At 40.1% G+C, this 19,065-nt stretch overlaps 1 protein-coding gene across 1 annotated transcript; it reads left to right on the top strand.

The window, feature by feature from the left end:
- The first annotated feature begins 775 nt into the window (after positions 1 to 775).
- LOC133825174 (uncharacterized mitochondrial protein AtMg00810-like) lies at positions 776 to 1,321 on the top strand. The gene is made up of 2 exons (XM_062258155.1): positions 776 to 833; positions 942 to 1,321. Exons 1-2 carry the CDS (start codon positions 776 to 778, stop codon positions 1,319 to 1,321), a joined length of 438 nt encoding a protein of 145 aa, XP_062114139.1.
- Positions 1,322 to 19,065: the final 17,744 nt, after the last annotated feature.

Raw genomic sequence — 19,065 nt, 5'->3', positions numbered from 1 at the left:
AGATGTGCATTTTCATGAACACATATTTCCTTTTGTTCAGAGTCCTGAATTACCCTCTGGATATAATGATTTTTTCTCTGCTGTGCCCGTTCCATCTGTTGTTTTACCAGATCTATCTACTTCCCAATCTAAGATTCCTGTTACCACTACTTCATCCTCCACTGGAAGACCTGTTCGAGTTTCCCACAAACCATCTTATTTGAATGATTATCAATATTTTTTGTCCACTAATCATTCTTTTTATCCTCCACATGAGTCTTTCCTAGTTACTTTACATCCTTTATCTAATGTTCTTGACTATAGCAGGCTGTCACCTTCATTCAGAGCCACTGTTTTGTCCATTTCTAGTCACAGGAACCAGAATTTTTCAGTCAAGCTTATGGGATTCCAGAATGGGATGATGCTATGGCTTCTGAGATAGCTTCCTTGGAAGCAAATCATACTTGGTCTATAGTCAATCTGCCTCCTAATCATCATGATATCGGCTGTAAATGGGTGTACAAGATCAAATACCATGCAGATGGCAATATTGAGAGACACAAGGCCCGATTAGTCACCAAAGGTTATAATCAACAGGATGGGATTGATTACACAGATACTTTTGCTCCTGTTATGAAATTGATCACTATGAAACTCATTCTAGATTTGGCTGCAATTCAAGGATGGAATTTGTATCAATTGGATGTTAACAATGCTTTTCTCCATGGAGACTTGCATGAATAAGTGTTTATGATTATACCTCAAGGGTATAGTCATAAGGGGGAGCTACCTGTCAATGCAGTTTGCAAACTTCAAAAATATTTATATGGTCTCAAGCAGGCTTCTAGGCAATGGTTTGAAAAATTCTCAAGCGCTTTGATTTGATGAAGGATTCAGCCATTCTGCCACTGATCACTCCCTGTTTATGAGATATTTTGGCAACAAATTCATCATTTTTCTAGTCTATGTAGATGATGTTATTCTAGCAAGCAATGACTTGGATGAATTAGAAGCCTTGAAGGGAAGATTGAACAACAGGTTTAAGTTGAAAGACTTGGGTAAATTGAAATATTTCCTTGGACTAGAGATTGCTATATCTGACAAAGGGATATTTGTATCTCAAAGGCCATATGCGCTTAAGATTCTTGAAGACTTAGGGTATCTTGGATGCAAACCACTAAGTACTCCTATGGAAACAAATCTGAAACTCAGTCAAGATGGTAATCAAGATGGGAAAGACAATCCGGCAGACCCCATGTTATATAGAAGAATAGTTGGGAAACAACAATACTTGACTATAACTAGACCTGATTTGTCTTATTTAGTCAATAGATTAAGTTAATTTCTAGCTAATCCAAGGAACAACCACATGAAAGCAGCACAGAGGGTTCTACAATATATTAAAGGATGCCCAGGTCAAGGAATCTTCATGTCAGCAAAGTTCCATATTAGATTAGAAGCATACACAGATTCTGTCTGGGCTGCTTGCCCTGATACAAGAAGATCAACAACAAGATTTTGCATCTTCCTTGGAGAATCAATCATTTCTTGGAAAAGTAGGAAACAACACATACGATATCTAGATCTTCAGCTGAGGCAGAGTACAAAGCCATGGCCAACACAACATGCGAATTGATTTGGATTCTTTCTGTGTTAGAGGAGCTGAAAGTCAAACATGAAGGTCCTGCAATCCTGTATTGTGACAATAAAGCGACACAACACATAGCAGCAAATCCAGTCTTCCATGAAAGGACTAAACATATTGAAATAGACTGTCACATGGTTAGAGAGAAAGTGCAGAAGGGAGTCATCAAAACCAGCCATGTTTCAAACAAAGAGCAACTTGCAGATATTCTAATAAGGGCGTTATTCCCGAATCAGTTCAAGCTTCTCCAAGACAAGATGAAATTGGAAAACATATATATTTCATCTTGAGGGGGAGTGTTATAATTGAGTTAGTTAGAAATCTATTAGGTTGTTAGTTGAGGAGGTTGGTCTAGGAGTTTGTAACCGAGTGAGTTGGTTTAGTAACTAATTGGTTACTGAATTAGTTCTTGAGCTTAAGAGCTCTATAAATACTCATACATTGTAATATTTTTTTGATTGATAAATAAGAATACAATTTTACAATTCTTGAACTTTTTCTAAACTAATATGTAACGACCCAAGTTCACTAATAAGGCTTAAGGGCCTTGATTAGTGTGCCGGGAGGGCATAACTGGATTATATGTGAATTAAATGATTAAAAGCATGTTATATGATTATTTGAATATTTGTGATGCATGACTATGTGTATTAGTATGCATGTAGGCCCTGATTAGGTTAGAAGGACATACTTGTAATTTTAGCCCATTGATGGCATAAATGTAAATAATTGTGATAAATCATTGAGATCACATTATTATGTGGATATATTTAGAATCTTTGACTCGAGGCGATCCTAGTGAGCGGTTCAGCGAAAAAGTCACGGCGAGGATTTATACCCGGCTCGGGGCGAGCCTGGGGGTAATTCTGGGGACTTAGAGAATATATTGGAGTCCATTTAGATATTGAGGAGTATAATTGGTGATTAGTTAGGTGTCGGGAAGTAAGCGGTAAAAATTAGAGACATTCGAGGAATTAGCGGGAATTGGGTGTAATAACTAAAATGCCCTTAGGAGGTTTAAAGGCCTAGTTTTAAATGGGAGGGAAATTTTTTCATTTGAGTTAAGTAGGGATAAGTATTATTAAGCTTTATACCTTAGTGGAATGTGTAGAAGGTAGTAGAGGTCTGAAGGAAAGAGAAAGAAAAGAAAGAAAAGAAGGAAAAGGAAAGAAGGGAAAAGCAGGGCAATTCTCATGAACGGTTTGGGTTTTCTTCATCAATTTCTTCTGGAAATTTGGAGTTAAAATTCAGAGGAGCTTTGGGCTAAGGCTGTGTACTTGGGATCTTGATCAGGTTGGGGAATTAGCTAAGGTTGTTCATCATTTGAGGTAAGGTTTTGAGGTTAATATTCAGTTCCTGGTTTGGTATTGAATTGGCTTTTCTAAGCAGATTTTTCTGTGGGAATTCTATGGAATTAAACATAAGGGTTTGAGGAGGTGAAGGCTAAGCAAGTGTGGAAGACAACCTAGGCTGAGCTCATCCATCAAAGGTAAGGAACTCTAGATTTAGGCTTTGTGATTTCTGTTGTTTTGCTGAGTTTTTAAGCTTTAGGTCCATCCATGGTGGATGTTGTGTTTTGGGGTGCATGTGAATGAATTACTTGTGGTTAGGTTGTTTGGGATGAGTTGATGATGTTGGGAGGCTTGTTTTGAAGTTTGGTTGAGGTTTTCTTGGGTTTTAGAAATGTTTGGCTCGAGGAAATTCGAAGAAGAGAAAACTGGGTAGTGTCTGGCTGTAACTAGTGTTGTAGCGCTAGCCTTAGGGCACTACAGCGCTAGGCTTGGGTGTCTGGGAGCCTGATGGCTTTGCTTGTAGCGCTGTAGCGCCCACTTTAGGGCGCTGTAGCGCTACCCTGTTCCCAGAAAATGGGTTTTTGGGTTATTTCTTAGGGATTTTGTCGGGGGGCTTGGGGTTTGATTCCACCACCCCGTTTGGTGGAATTAGGGCTTCCTGAGGGCTCGGGATTGGTCCCGAGGCTAGGTTTTGGAATTGAGGTTTGGAGTTGGTTCTAACTTGTGACCGTGACTAGGTGTACGCTAGGGCTCAGACGGGATCGTGCTTAAGGACCGAATTGAACAGAGCTATCAAAATTTAAAGGTGGGAAAAAATGCACCCAGTTATGTGTTTGTAATGGAACTAAGAGCTCCCTATATCTGTATGATGTCATAGATGGTATTATGCCATGGGACATGTGATAAATGGCCTAAGGGTGCCGTAAATAATACTTGCGCACAAGGCGCGGCTCGGCCATTGGTAGCTGAGGACAGCTTAATATTCACTGAGCTTGGTTTAAGCGGGTCGGAGTCAGTGGGATAAATAGAGGGTGCGGCCTAATGGCGTTAACCCTGGTTATCGTATGTGAATTGATTAATGATATGAAATGATGTACTTGGTGTGCTGAATACTTGAATGACATGAATGGTTGGACTGTTGAGTACTTGTTTATACTGTATGAGTTATCTGGTTGTTTGCTTGATGATTATGCTCTGTTATTATGTTTTCTTGCTGTGCCTCGGCTCATGGGTGCTACGTGGTGCAGGTAAAGGCAATGGAAAGTTGGACTAGTCCTGAGATGGAGAGCTTCGGGGTTGAATGTACATAATCAGCTGATCGACCGCTACGACCGAGGAGTGGAACAGGTCGAGAAAAGCCTATTTGTCTGTTTTGCCTTAGAGTGGCTAGTACTGTATTTTAATCCTGAAATTTTGTAAACTGTCTTATAACTTTACTACTTTTGGGATCCCATGTAAAAGAAAATGTTTGATTATAAGAAATGTAACTTTTGAGACCAAAATCTTTTAACCCTAGTTCAACGGTGGTTTCAGTAACACGTTTCTAATTAAATGACTTGATTACCAAGTCTTGCACTTTTATAAACACACAGTGTAATGGTCTTGGCTATTCAGGGCGTTACAACTTGGTATCAGAGCGACCTCGGTTTAAGGGTTCCTGAAGACTGGTTGAACATGTACATTCGCCGCGAAAGACAAGCTCGACTCCGGGTTTGGTAATTGTGTATACATGATTATATGCTTAAATGTATAGAATGGAATATGACTGTTGATATCTGCTTGATTAATAGGGAGCATGAGATACTGATAGGGCCTAGCCCTTGACTATTGCATGATGATATTGAGGCGTGCTTATCAGCACTGCTATGCATGTGGATGAAAATATTTGGATAATTGGATGAACTGTTATATTTTGATTGTTTGTGAATGTTTGAGGTTCTAATGGTGGATCATGGAAGGATTATTACCCTGTCATCATAGTCTGACTGCCGAGTCGTTGATTGCAAATTAACTTGGATAATTATGCGTCCAAGAAAATCTACAAGACTAGACGGCACCAGGTCAGAGACTAGAGATGATGCCTAGGGCCAGACCCCTCCGCCAGTCCCTGAGAATTGGCAGCAGCTTATGGCAACACATGCAGGCATGGCTACAGAGCCAGGATGAATAGATTCGAATTCTGCGACAGCAGGCTCCATCAGGGAGTGTTGCCCCTATTGTGCCACTTGCAGTGGTACCAGTTGTACAGCCAGTAGAGGTTGGGAACAGATGGGAGCCGTTGTACGAGCGGTTCATGAAACAGCAGCCCCTGATCTTTGAGGGAGGACCTAATCCACTGAAGGCTGAATAGTGGATGACCATGATTACTACCATCCTGGATTTTATGAGGATAGAGGGACATGATAGAGTGGCCTATGCCACATATATGCTGAGAGAGGATGCCCAAATCTGGTGGGAAGTGGCATCACAGACCAGAGATGTTACTGCTTTGACTTGGGAAGGATTCAAGGACCTATTCAATCAGAAGTACTACAATGTTGCCATCAGGGCAGCGAAGTTAAATGAGTTCGTAGGGCTGGTTCAGGGCAGCATGATAGTTACATAATATGCCCTAAAGTTTGACAGACTTGCGAAGTTTGCACCCGACCTTGTGCGTACTAATGCAGCTAGGCATGACAGATTTATTAAAGGGCTTAATGTTATGATAGCCCGAGATGTGAGGATTACAACAGTTCCTGGAGGGACAACTTATGCCCAGGCTGTAGAGAAGGCTCTTACCACTGAGGAAGCGGAAAATAAGATATGGAGGGAGAGTGCAGCAAGACGGGAGGGCCGCAGGGCGGTGCCTCCATATTCTGTATCTGGTAGGGGCGGAGGCCCCAGTGATTTAAAGAGGAAGACCCCTGATGCTTCGACTGCTCCTGGTCTTGATATGAAAGGTCGGGATACTTAGGGTGGCCGTCAGGGAGGCAGTGATTCATGGAGGACCTATCCTGAGTGCATGAGGTGTAGAAGACGCCATCTGGGCGAGTGTTGGGATAAGGCCTGTTACGTGTGCGGGGTGGTGGGACACCTTAAGAAAGATTGCCCGACAGTGAAGAAGGGAGATGCGGGGAAGGTGGACAGCTTGACTCTAGCTCGAGTGTTCACCCTGACGCAGGCGGAGGCCAAGGCTAGTCCCTCGGTAGTGACAGGTCAGCTTTCTAGCGTTGGCTCTCCTTTTACTGTATTGATAGACTTTGGTGCTACACATTCGTTTGTTTCTAGTAAGGTGATTGATAGACTGTGTAGACCTAGTGAGTATTGTACCTCAGGGTTTGGGACTATTTTGCCTACAGGAGAACTGGTAGTTTCTAGGAGGTGGATTAGAGCACTGCCAGTGATAGTTGATGGTAGAGAGTTGTCTGTAGACTTGATTGAGTTAAGTATGGAGGACTTTGATATGATTTTAGGAATGGATTGGCTAGTTAGAAATGGAGCTACTATAGACTGCAGGAAGAAGATGGTGACCTTTGAGCCAGAGGGTGAGGATCCCTTTGTCTTTGTGGGAGCAGTGCATGGACCCCACATACCTAGAATTTTAGCGTTGAGAGCTAGGGACCTATTACAGGGAGGATGTATAGGTTTCCTAGCTAGTGTGGTGGATACCACCAGGGTTTTTCCAGCCGGACCGTAAGAGACCAGATTGGTTTGCGAGTTCTTGGATGTGTTTCCTGAGGACTTACCTGGGTTGTCGCTGCGTAGGGAGATTTAGTTTGTCATTGAGTTGGCGCCAGGGATGGAGCCAGTGTCGAGGGCACCATATAGGATGACACCGGCACAACTGAAAGAATTGAAGATACAGTTGCAGGAGCTTCTGGATTTGGGGTTCATCAGGCCTAGTTACTCACCATGGGGTGCTCCAGTTTTGTTTGTGAAGAAGAAGGACGAGACTTTGAGAATGTGTATAGAATACAGGGAATTGAACAAGTTGACTATCAAGAATAAGTATCCCCTACCAAGGATTGATGACTTGTTCGATTAGCTGCAGGGTAAGATGGTGTTCTCGAAAATTGATCTTCGATCTGGTTATCATCAGCTGAGGATCAAGGACGAGGACATACCGAAGACGACCTTCCGAACGAGGTACAGGCACTATGAGTTTTTGGTCATGTCGTTTGGCTTGACCAATGCCCCAGCAGCCTTTATGGACCTAATGAACAGAGTGTTCAAGGACTTTCTAGATCAGTTCGTTATTGTCTTCATCGACGACATCTTAGTGTACTCCAGTTCAGAGGCAGAGCACGAGTTTCATCTTCGACAGGTTCTGCAGAGATTGAGGGAGCATCAACTGTACGCCAAGTTTAAGAAATGTGAATTTTGGTTACCAGAAGTGACATTCCTTAGACATATTGTGGGTGCAGATGGGATTAAGGTGGATCCATCTAAGGTGGAGACAGTTAGGGATTGGCCGAGGCCAAGGAACGCCTCGGAGGTGCGGATTTTTCTGGGTCTAGCGGGTTACTACAGGTGGTTTGTGGAAGATTTCTCGAAGATAGTGGCACCGATGACAGAATTGACACGAAAGAATTTGAAGTTTATTTGGTCAGAAAAATGTGAGAATAGTTTCCAAGAGCTAAAGGGACGACTTATTACTGCGCCCGTGTTGAGTCTTCCTTCGGGGGAAGGGAAGTTTGTTGTCTACTGCGATGCGTCGAGGCTGGGTTTAGGCTGTGTGTTGATGGAGAATGAGAAGGTCATAGCTTATGCATCACGACAGCTGAAAGAGTATGAGCAGTGGTATCCTACCCATGATTGGGAGCTAGCAGCGGTGGTATTCGCACTGAAGGTTTGGCGACATTATCTGTATGGTGAGAAGTGCGAGATATACACCGAAAACAAGAGTCTGAAGTATTTCTTTACACAGAAGGACCTGAACATGAGACAAAGACGTTGGCTAGAGTTTGTGAAAGACTACGATTGTGATATCCTTTACCATCCAGGGAAAGCCAATGTAGTGGCAGATGCATTGAGTCGGAGAGGCCCAGGTCAGTTATATAGTTCCACCCAGATCTCGAGGGAGTTAGCTGATGAGATGGTTAGAGCGGGGATAGAATTGGTGGTGGGCCGGTTGGCCAATATTACTCTACAGTCGACCCTGCTAGAACAGATTAAAGAAGGGCAATTGGTAGACGCTCAGTTACAGGAGGTTAGAGAGAATGTCTTAGCGGGAGTAGCTAAGGACTATTCTATTTCTGAGGTTGGTTTGCTTCAGTATCAGGGACGAATTTGTGTTCTGAATGATGAGGGGATCAGACGATAGATATTTGATGAGTCACATACGACGCCGTACTCACTTCATTCGGGTACCACGAAGATGTACCAGGATCTACGGACGTTATATTGGTGGCCCGGGATGAAGAAGGATGTGGTGGAGTACGTAGCCAGATGTTTAACCTGTCAGCAGGTGAAAGCTGAGCATCAGCGACTAGCAGGGTTGCTTCAGCCTTTGGGTATTCCCGAGTGGAAATGGGAGGATATTACGATGGACTTTGTGGGAGGTTTACCCAGAACTGTAGCACTTCATGACTCGGTGTGGGTGATAGTGGACAGATACACCAAGTCAGCCCATTTTCTTCCAGTGAGATCGACATATACTGTGGATTAGTATGAGAAGTTGTATGTGAGGGAGATCGTACGTCTCCATGGGGTTCCTAAGTCTATAGTGTCAGACCGGGTTCCTATCTTTACCTCCAAGTTTTGGGGTGGTTTGCAGAGGGCTATGGGGACTCAGTTGAAGTTCAGCACAGCCTTTCATCCTCAGACTGATGGACAGTCTGAGAGGACGATTCAGGTATTGAAGGATATGCTTAGAGCATAGGTGATCGACTTTGAGGGATCATGGAGTAAGTATCTCCCGTTGATTGAATTTTCATATAACAATAGTTACCTATCAACGATTGGAGTGGATCCCTAAGAGATTTTATACAGAAGGAAGTGTAGATCACCCATTCATTGGGATGAGATGGGTGAGAGGAAGTATTTGGGGCCAGATATGGTTCAGAGGACAAATGAAGCTATAGAGAAGATTCGAGCTAGAATGCTCGCCTCACATAGCAGACAGAAAAGCTACGCTAATCCCAAGCATAGGGACGTGGAGTTCCAGGTTGGGGACCACATGTTTCTCCAGGTTTCACCATTGCGAGGGGTGAGGAGGTTCGGAAAGAAGGGCATGCTAAGCCCTAGATTCATCAGACCTTTTGAGATCCTAGAAAGGATCGGTCAGGTGGCTTACAGGTTAGCCTTGCCACCATCACTATTAGGAGTCCATGACGTATTCCATGTTTCTATGCTCCGGAAGTATGTCTAAGACACGACATATGTATTGAGGTATGAAGACTTAGAGTTGCAGACATATTTAGCTTATGAAGAGCAACCGGTTCAGATCTTGGATTGGAAGGACAAAGTACTACAGAATAAGACGATTCCTCTTGTTAAAGTGTTGTGGAGGAATAGTAGGGTCGAGGAGGCAACCTGGGAGCTTGAGATAGCGATGCAGAATCAGTATCCCGAGTTGTTCAGGTAAATTTCGAGGAGGAAATTCTCATTAGGAGGGGATAGTTGTAACGACCCAAGTTCACTAATAAGGCTCAAGGGCCTTGATTGGTGTGCCAGGAGGGCATAACTGGATTATATGTGAATTAAATGATTAAAAGCATGTTATATGATTATTTGAATATTTGTGATGCATGACTATGTGTATTAGTATGCATGTAGGCCCTGACTAGGTTAGAAGGGCATATTCGTAATTTTAGCCCACTGAGGGCATAAATGTAAATAATTATGATAAATTGTTGAGACCACATTATTATGTGGATATATTTGGAATCTGTGACTCGAGGTGATTCTAGTGAGCGGTTCAACGAAAAAGTCACGGCGGGGATTTATACCTGGCTCGGGACGAGCCTGGGGGTAATTCTGGGGATTTAGAGAATATATTGGAGTCTATTTTGATATTGAGGAGTATAATTGGTGATTAGTTAGGTGTCGGGAAGTAAGCGGTAAATATTAGAGCCATTCGAGGAATTAGCGGGAATTGAGTGTAATGACTAAAATGCCCTTAGGATGTTTAAAGGCCTAGTTTTAAATGGGAGGGAAAATTTTTCATTTGAGTTAAGTAGGGATAAGTATTATTAAGCTTTATACCTTAGTGGAATGTGTAGAAGGCAGTAGAGGTCTGAAGGAAAGAGAAAGAAAAGAAAGAAAAGGAAAGAAAAGGAAAGAAGGGAAAAGCAGGGCAATTCTCATGAACGGTTTCAGTTTTCTTCATCAATTTCTTCTGGAAATTTGGAGTTAAAATTCAGAGGAGCTTTGGGCTAAGGCTGTGTACTTGGGATCTTGACCAGGTTGGGGAATTAGCTGAGGTTGTTTATCATTTGAGGTAAGGTTTTGAGGTTAATATTCAGTTCCTGGTTTGGTATTGAATTGGCTTTTCTAAGCAGAGTTTCTGTGGGAATTCTAGGGAATTAAACATAAGGGTTTGAGGAGGTGAAGGCTAAGCAAGTGTGGAAGATAACCTAGGCTGAGCTCATCCATCAAAGGTAAGAAACTCTAGCTTTAGGCTTTGTGATTTCTGTTGTTTTGCTGAGTTTTTGAGCTCTAGGTTCAGCCATGGTGGATGTTGTGTTTTGGGGTGCATGTGATTGAATTACTTGTGGTTAGGTTGTTTGGGATGATTTGATGATGTTGGGAGGCTTGTTTTGAAGTTTGGTTGAGGTTTGCTTGGGTTTTAGAAATGTTTGGCTCGAGGAAATTCGAAGAGGAGAAAACTGGGTAGTGTCTAGGTGTAACTAGCGCTGTAACGATAGCCTTAGGGTGCTACAGCTCTAGGCTTGGGCGTCTGGGAGCCTGATAGCTCTGCTTGTAGCACTGCAGCGCCCACTTTAGGGTGCTGTAGCGCTACCCTGTTCCCAGAAAAGGGGTTTTTGGGTTATTTCTTAGGGTTTTTGCCCGGGGGCTCGAGATTTGATTCCACCACCCCGTTTGGTGGAATTAGGGTTTCCCGAGGGATCGGGATTGGTCTCGAGGCTAGGTTTTGGAATTGAGGTTTGAAGTTGGTTCTAACTTGTGACCGTGACTAGGTGTACGCTAGGGCTCAGACGGGATCGTGCTTGAGGATCGAATTGAACAAAGCTATCGAAATTTAAAGGTGGGAAAAACTGCACCCGGTTATGTGTTTGTAATGGGACTAAGAGCTCCCTATATCTGTATGATGTCATAGATGGTATTATGCCATGGGACATGTGATAAGAGGCCTAAGGGAGTCGTAAATAATACTTGCGCACAGGGCGCGGCTCGGCCACTGGTAGTTGAGGACAGCTTAATATTCACTGAGCTCGGTTTAAGCGGGTCGGAGTCAGTGGGATAAATAGAGGGTGCGGCCTAAGGGCGTTAACCCTGGTTATCATATGTGAATTCATTAATGATATGAAATGACGTACTTAGTGTGCTGAATACTTGAATGACATGAATGTTTGGACTGTTGAGTACTTGTTTATACTGTATGAATTATCTGGTTGTTTGCTTGATGATTATGCTCTGTAATTGTGTTTTCTTGCTGGGCCTCGGCTCACGGGTGCTACGTGGTGCAGGTAAAGGCAAGGGAAAGTTGGACCAGTCCTAAGATGGAGAGCTTCGGGGCTGAATGTACATAATCAGCTGATCGGCAGCCACGGCCGAGGAGTGGAATAGGACGAGAAAAGCCTATTTGTCTGTTTTACCTTAGAGTGGCTAGTAACTGTATTTTAATCCCGAAATTTTGTAAACTATCTTATAACTTTACTACTTTTGGGATCCCATGTAAAAGAAAATGTTTGATTATAAGAAATGTAACTTTTGAGACCAAAATCTTTTAACCTTAATTCAACTGTGGTTTCAGTAACACGTTTCTAATTAAATGAATTGATTATCAAGTCTTGCACCTTTATAAACACACATTGTAACGGTCTTGGCTATCCAGGGCGTTACATAATATCTAGACATATATTTCTAGGTTGCCTCAGAAGATAGACGTTGACGTAGTTTTTTGCCAACAGTGAATTATGAAAATATAGCTGGGATGGATTATTGCTTAATGGTAAATCGTAATAAGAAAATGATACTTAGAAATGCTAGAAACAAAATATCAAGAATACTCGTCATTTTTTACGTGGTTTGGAGGTTAAAATCCCCCTAGTCCACGAGTCTGTATTATTATTGTACATCTCTCTATATTTTGACAGAGTATTTGTATTATAGAAAAATGATCAATCCTTCCCTTATCCAAGGTCTTGGTATTTATAGAAAAAAGCAATCCCTGGGTAGACGTTGGGGTCATCACGTGAATATAAATCCCTCATGTGACCTGTCTCGCACTAATGATGAATATAACAATTTATATTAAGGTATGGTCTAATCATTAGGTAAAACTGACCATGGTCATCTGGAATAATCGGACATGTGATGTCTGATCATGCACGATTATATTACGTGTTTGGGAATTCAGGGATGAACGGACATGCGGTGTCTGATCACACACGTTTATATAAAGTATCCAGGTTTATAAAGATCCATGGACACGACAGATCTTTAGTGTATCCGAGCTAAGCGTAATATCAACTCGCGTCTCGGATGCTTTGCTTCATAAGTGTTTCCAGGTCGTGCCTATTGCTTTGTATTTATCAGCTCGTGCTATTTACCTGGGGAATCACGCTGCCCTTATAGAGGAAATATGAACTTGTGGTACATCCGTTACAGTCCTTGGCTAGGCCACCGTACCCGAGCTGTGAAAAAGGCTCGTGCTGAATTTTAGGACGTACAATAGACTATTACAACTTCATATACTTGAAATTCACTTGCAGAGAAAAATATGATATTTTCTCTAATTCTCTCAAAGCTTTTCATTCTCTAAATATCTAAATTTTATGTGTTGAGTATATCTAGATATAGAAATTTGTCATTATCATTCTACGTACCTACACGCATTCTAATGTGTTGAGTATTAACTTGAAAGATCATGGTGTGGATCTTATTGTTGCATTTGTGGATTGAATATGATCGTTATTAATTACTAAAAGATAGTGATGATACTTGATAGACTACAAGAGGTATTATATCTAACTTTTGTATGTTTTGATTTAATGTATATATGTATATCTGAGATCCTCACTTGGTATTGATGAAAAAAATAATTTTCTAAACCTTCCGCTAGACACCTGGTGTGCTCTTTTCATGCCAACATTGTCTCCTATGAAGAGGCACTTCTTCAATGAGAATTGTGTCATGTTGCATTGGTATCCCATTGCGTGAGCTACCTCTCCTACTCCCTCTAATTATAAAACTTATTTAAATGGACTTTCCAGGGTCTCTTACTCCCATTGTGGAAGCAATCTCTTCATGAACGGTGATTCTCCTTTTGTGTTGGTGTTGATTGTATAAATAAAAGTGTACAACGATAGGGTGACAATAAAAATTTAATTAATACAAAATCAAAGATCACATATCATACTCATACATTAAATTAAGATTCACAAAAATATTATTATACCACTCGTAACCTATCAAGAATCATCTGTATCTTTTCATAAAACAATATCGATCATCCAATACAATAAGACAAATTTGAGATTCACACCAAAATATTCTAAGCCAATCTTCAACACAACGTGTGTGGGCACGTAGGATATTATGGATAAAATTTAGGCTCTCTTGATGTACTCAGCACATGAGATCAAGAGATGTTTGGAGAATATAAAGGCAATGAAATAGTATCGTATGTAGAAGCACAAATATGATAATGAAGCACAAATAGAATCAATATCAATATTAAAATGAGATGTATAAAAACTACACTCTAACCTCACCAAAATTACTACTCTAGTTCACTCCTTTTTGTCACATAAAATAAGTAGAACTATAATAGAAATAAAGAAATGATCTGATCTAAAATCTAATGTCTTTTCACTTCATTTGGGTATCTATTTATAGTGAAAATAGGAATGTGGCGAAATCGTGTACATGAAAGTGGATAAAATGGCTGTAAAAGTTAAGAAGAGTGGGACACGTGTCACGTGAAGAGGAGATGCTGGAGGAGTGCGGAACATGCTTGGACGCATGGCGCACTTTGAGAGGCTGAGTAGAAAATTTGTTGGGGCGTGGGAGACAAGTTGCTGCAATGGGGGACAAGGAGGTCTATGTGTCGAGTGGTGAAGAAGGCATGTGTCAGGCGACTGGCAGGCGTGTGCAGGAACTCGGCCAAAAAAAGCTAGCAACATGGTGGCAGCTCGCGGACATGTGGTGCTCAATGATTGGTGCGCAGTTGGGTTGGTCAAGTAGCTCGTCTTGGGCTCGGCTCGACGAATTCGAAGCCGCCACGTGGCTGGTGGTGGTTGTGCTCCAAAAATATAGCTTGGGCTTGGGATTTCTATTTGGGCTTTTGTTTTGGGTTTTCATTTATGCCATTTTTCTCAAATTTGAAAAATAACACAATAATCAAAGTAAATTAAATATTTCTAACTAAAAATAATCTTACAATTAAAACCATAAACATAATTAATTTAAACTGAATTTATGTACCCAATTGAAGTTTAAAATGTATAAATTTGAGCATTAATATATATCTTAAGCCTTATTTTTGATATCCTTGACCTTAAATTTGAGATATTTTTCCTTGTTGGCCTTATTGATAAAAAGACTCTTATTGTACTTCGAAATACTTTGATTGAGCATTTGTGGGATGTTTAATTCACGCAATGGTAATGATATTTTAGTCATGTATTTTTTATTTATTTATATTGTTTTATTAATTAACATTAATTTGTAAACTCTAAATAATTTTTTGAATTTAATCAATAAAATAAAAAGAATATTATATGTATATTTTTTTTTAGAGAATATGTATATATTTTTTAATTTTTTAGTGTGATTTTATTAAGATAAAATATAAATAATATAAAAATAAGGGTAAATAACACTTAGGGGGTGTTTAGTATGGGGGTTTGGTTTGATGGGAATAGGAATGTCAAATCTAATCCCTGTTGACAAATTTATTTTTAATAGCTCGGGGGTTTGTGTTTCCAAGTGAGTCTCATTTTTTAGCTTGATTTGAGGGTAATCATAACTCCTTTAAACACTTGAGTTTGACATTCCCTTAATCTAAATCTCCTCTAACTCTACTCCCCCAAACCCAAACTTCATATCAAACACCCCCTTAGAGTCTCTAACCTTTACCACTTGTATCACATAGGTCCTTAATCTTTATTTTGTAGCAATTAGATTACCAACATTTATTTTTAGGCTCACATAAGTGTCCTAAGTTATATTTTATTAAATAAATTCTAATTTATAAAGGTATTATATAATTTTAACAAAAAAAAATATATAAAAAACATATCACATTTTTTTTTCTCAGTTAAACATTTTTTAATTAATTATTATCAAATATTTTGGATTGGTAATTGAATTAAATAAAATAAAAGAGAATGTGAGTTGTAGAAAGGATTCCACACTATCCTATCTTGAGAAAATTGATGAGATGGTTCGCCGTTACTGGCTATTGACCGTTTTGAATTTTGTGGGATCGCGATCAAACGGTGAAGACTAAATGTAGGAGAGATCGAGAGGTACATGTGGCATGATCTGGTGAGAAGAAAAAATGTCAGAAGAAGTTGATGACTCGTGGTCGGTCGCGCGGGGGGGGGGGGATGGGTGGTTGGGAGGTATAGGCAAAGCCGTAGTTAGTTAAAACGACAAAACTATACAATCAAGTACAGCCTATCATCTTTGACTATTGAATGATTGATTGACTTTTGTAATCCCCAGACATTGTACCTCCAAAATGGAGAAATTTACAACTTGTGATAAATTTTCTAGATTATTTCATAATAATTTTACTTTGAGTAATCATATATGACTTAATAAATATTTTATTCAATCATATTCATTTATTCAAAATGAATCTTCCAAAATTTTATAACTTAATAAATTTGTAAATATAATATTTTGGAGTTCATTATTGTTACTCTTTATTTTATGATGAAGAAGAACCCACCTCATATTTTACTTTTATATTTTAATTCAAATTATATGTTAGTCCCAAAAGAAAAATACATATGCTAAAGTCTCGTTTATACAACAATATTTTAATTATTGTGAAAATATTAAATAAATCTAATTTCTAGCAAGGTTATTAAAAAAAAACCCTAGTGCCACTCCCACTACTAGAAATGAGACCAGTAAAAGATATGTTTCTCAACGCATTTTGTTGTGAAATTTATGTATTACGCAAGTATACACAATCGTAACAAGTAATAAAATAGTAAGCAAAATATCATTGCTACGAGGACTATTACAAATTACCAAAAATTAATCTTTGATTCTAATTGATTGACAATTAATAAATTTTGAATTTATAAAACTAAAACACTAAAATAGAACAATAGAGAACTCAATACTAAATATTAATTAAATGAATTAAGAATTAGGGTTATTAACTTCATCAACTATCCATCTATGCTTCTCTAATGTGAATATAAGAATTCCTATCTCTATTGTGATAGCAGATTACAATTGTAAATTATATTCTTATTAGGACTTATAATTCTCTACAATAAGCATTCTCCTACATCTCTGTGGTAAACTAACATATTGCATACATTAAACACGTAATCCCTAAGCTACACAAATCATATATGTACTCTCTGTTAGAAAAACTTATACACGATCTTTATTTATTTTCATGTAGATCTAATATTAAACAAATTAATATGAGTTAACCTAGAACATGTTTCTAAAATTGAATTCAAAGAGAAACAAAGACAAGAATACTTATAGTATACGCAGAGGAATGAAATAGTCATTCATTCAGTTTCTCTAACTCTTGTATCCTAGAGTATTATCAAGAAATTGAATCGATCTTCTATTTTCTTCACAGTCTTCCAATGTATCTTTAGAATCACCTACACTAGTGTGGACAATTCTCAACACATGAGATAGATATAGAGAGAAGAAGATAAAATAAAAAAGAGGCTTAGAAAAAGACTTGTGTTTAGAGAGAATCTAAAACTATCAGAAAACCAGTGATTGAACTTCTGTTTTGACATCTCTCTAAGCAATCCTTTTATAGACTCAATGATGCCATTTAATTTAATTAAAAAATCAATAAAATAATAGCCATTTGAAAGCCTTAGATCGAAATTATCATGCGCTTTAGACCCGTGAAATTTCCCATTTGATTACAAGCCCATTGGACTTAAAAACAAGGCCTGTATTATTTTCTATTGATTTAATTAATTAAATAATCATTTAAATTATTTATCAAAATAATTATTTATAATTTGAACATTGATTTAAACTTATTTATTAATTTAGATACCAATTTATCTCAATTAATAAATCTGTCATGATTTCTCTTTTCTTCTCAAAATTACATAACTCTGTGAAACTATCCAAAATTGACCTGGTCAACTTTGATAATTCTAATTGATAATTAAATCAATTAATTGAGACTGTTATCCCCAAAATTTCAGTTCGATGACGTGGCAATCAGAAGTGACAAGTGGCAATGCATGGTAAGTAAATGACACATTAATAGTCAATAAATGTATTGGCTATTTGGAGTTGTGATAAAGTGATCTGACCGACCTGGTAGAATTTCTGTCCGACCGGTAAAGATTTTTGACTGACCAGTTAGGAGTTTGGCCGACTAGTCAGTCGTTTTGACCGACCACTCATCTGTTTTGGCCGACTAATCAGTCGTTTTGACCGACTAGACATCTATTTTGGCCGACCAGTCAATCGTTTTGACCGACTAGTCATCTGTTTTGGCCGACCAGTTAGTCGTTTTGGCCAACCAGTCATTTATTTTGGCTGACCAGTCATTTGTTTTGCCTGACCAGTAAAGTGTTTTGCTAGACCAAAGATGTGTCATGCTAGACCAGAGGTGTGCTAAAGGAGTGCTTTGCCTATACCGACCAGAGGTGTGCTAGAGGTGTGCTTTGCCGACGAGAGGTGGTTGCCTATGTCCTCAGTAACAGCTTCAACCAGTAACATCTCTTAAAATCCACTGGCTGTGGAAGCTAGGCTGGCCAAGCATGTACACGCCGCTTCATGCCTGCTACACTTATGGTTGGTTGACTTTCTCCTTGCCCTTACCTGCACCACAGAGCATCTGTGAGCCGAAGCCCAGCAAGAAAACCCATAACAGATAACATATGCAAAACATACAGCAAGTATATAAACTGGCCATCAATAGGCTAAACACATACGGCCTAGCCGTCCTAGGTGCTTACCAGGCCCTGGGTTAGCGGTCCACACCGTGAGGATATCCCAGGTATCCTTTAGGGACTTGCCCTGGCAACTCGCACTCCACGTGCTCAACGCTGCTCCCAGCCCCTTGCCATACTCGGCCTTGCACTCAACGTGCCCAATGCCGTTCCCGGCCCCTGCCGACCTCGGCCTAGCACCATTCCCAGCTTTTGCCGATCATTCACATAATTGCGCTCATAGCATAATAAATAAGTACAGAATACTAGCAAATACAATCAAAGGGCTACGCCCTGCAATTCAAACACATTGGGCTCAGCCTTGCATACAAGCTCTATGGGAACAAGGGTTTTCTTACCTGAGTCCCGAGCTTTCCAAGCACCGATGTCTCGAGCACAGTCCTCTAACTTGAGCCTCACCGAAACCCTAGTCACAACACATTAACAATATCCATTCATCAAGTTCTAATCCATTCAATAACTTTGAGCTATATCTCTAACCTCCGGGACCTTGAATTCTATCAATCCGGGTGATAAAATCCATCCCGAGCCTTAGCCATTGAGTTCCCAAACCTAAACACCCTTAAAAACACAAACTGGCACTAAGAGACGCGACCCTTCCCACAAGTGTCGCGGCTAGCCTCGAAACAAAGGCTAGCACCTCACTGAAACCCACACGGGCTGCAACGCACATTACCAAGCACCGCGGTGCACCTCAAGCATCTCGGCCTCCCATGGCCGCGCACGCACACGGGTCGCGGCATGCCCATCCTAGGGCCGCGACCCTCACCTAAAACCCAGAAATCTTCATCATCTTTCTACATTTTCCTCAAGCCAATTCACCCAAAACTTAGCTAACAATCCCAGATAA

This window comes from Humulus lupulus, chromosome 3 (genome assembly GCF_963169125.1).
Source record: "Humulus lupulus chromosome 3, drHumLupu1.1, whole genome shotgun sequence".
In the NCBI taxonomy this organism is placed as follows: domain Eukaryota; kingdom Viridiplantae; phylum Streptophyta; class Magnoliopsida; order Rosales; family Cannabaceae; genus Humulus; species Humulus lupulus.
Note: the sequence above shows the minus strand (reverse complement) of the source record. Positions and strands in the feature narration are given on the sequence as shown.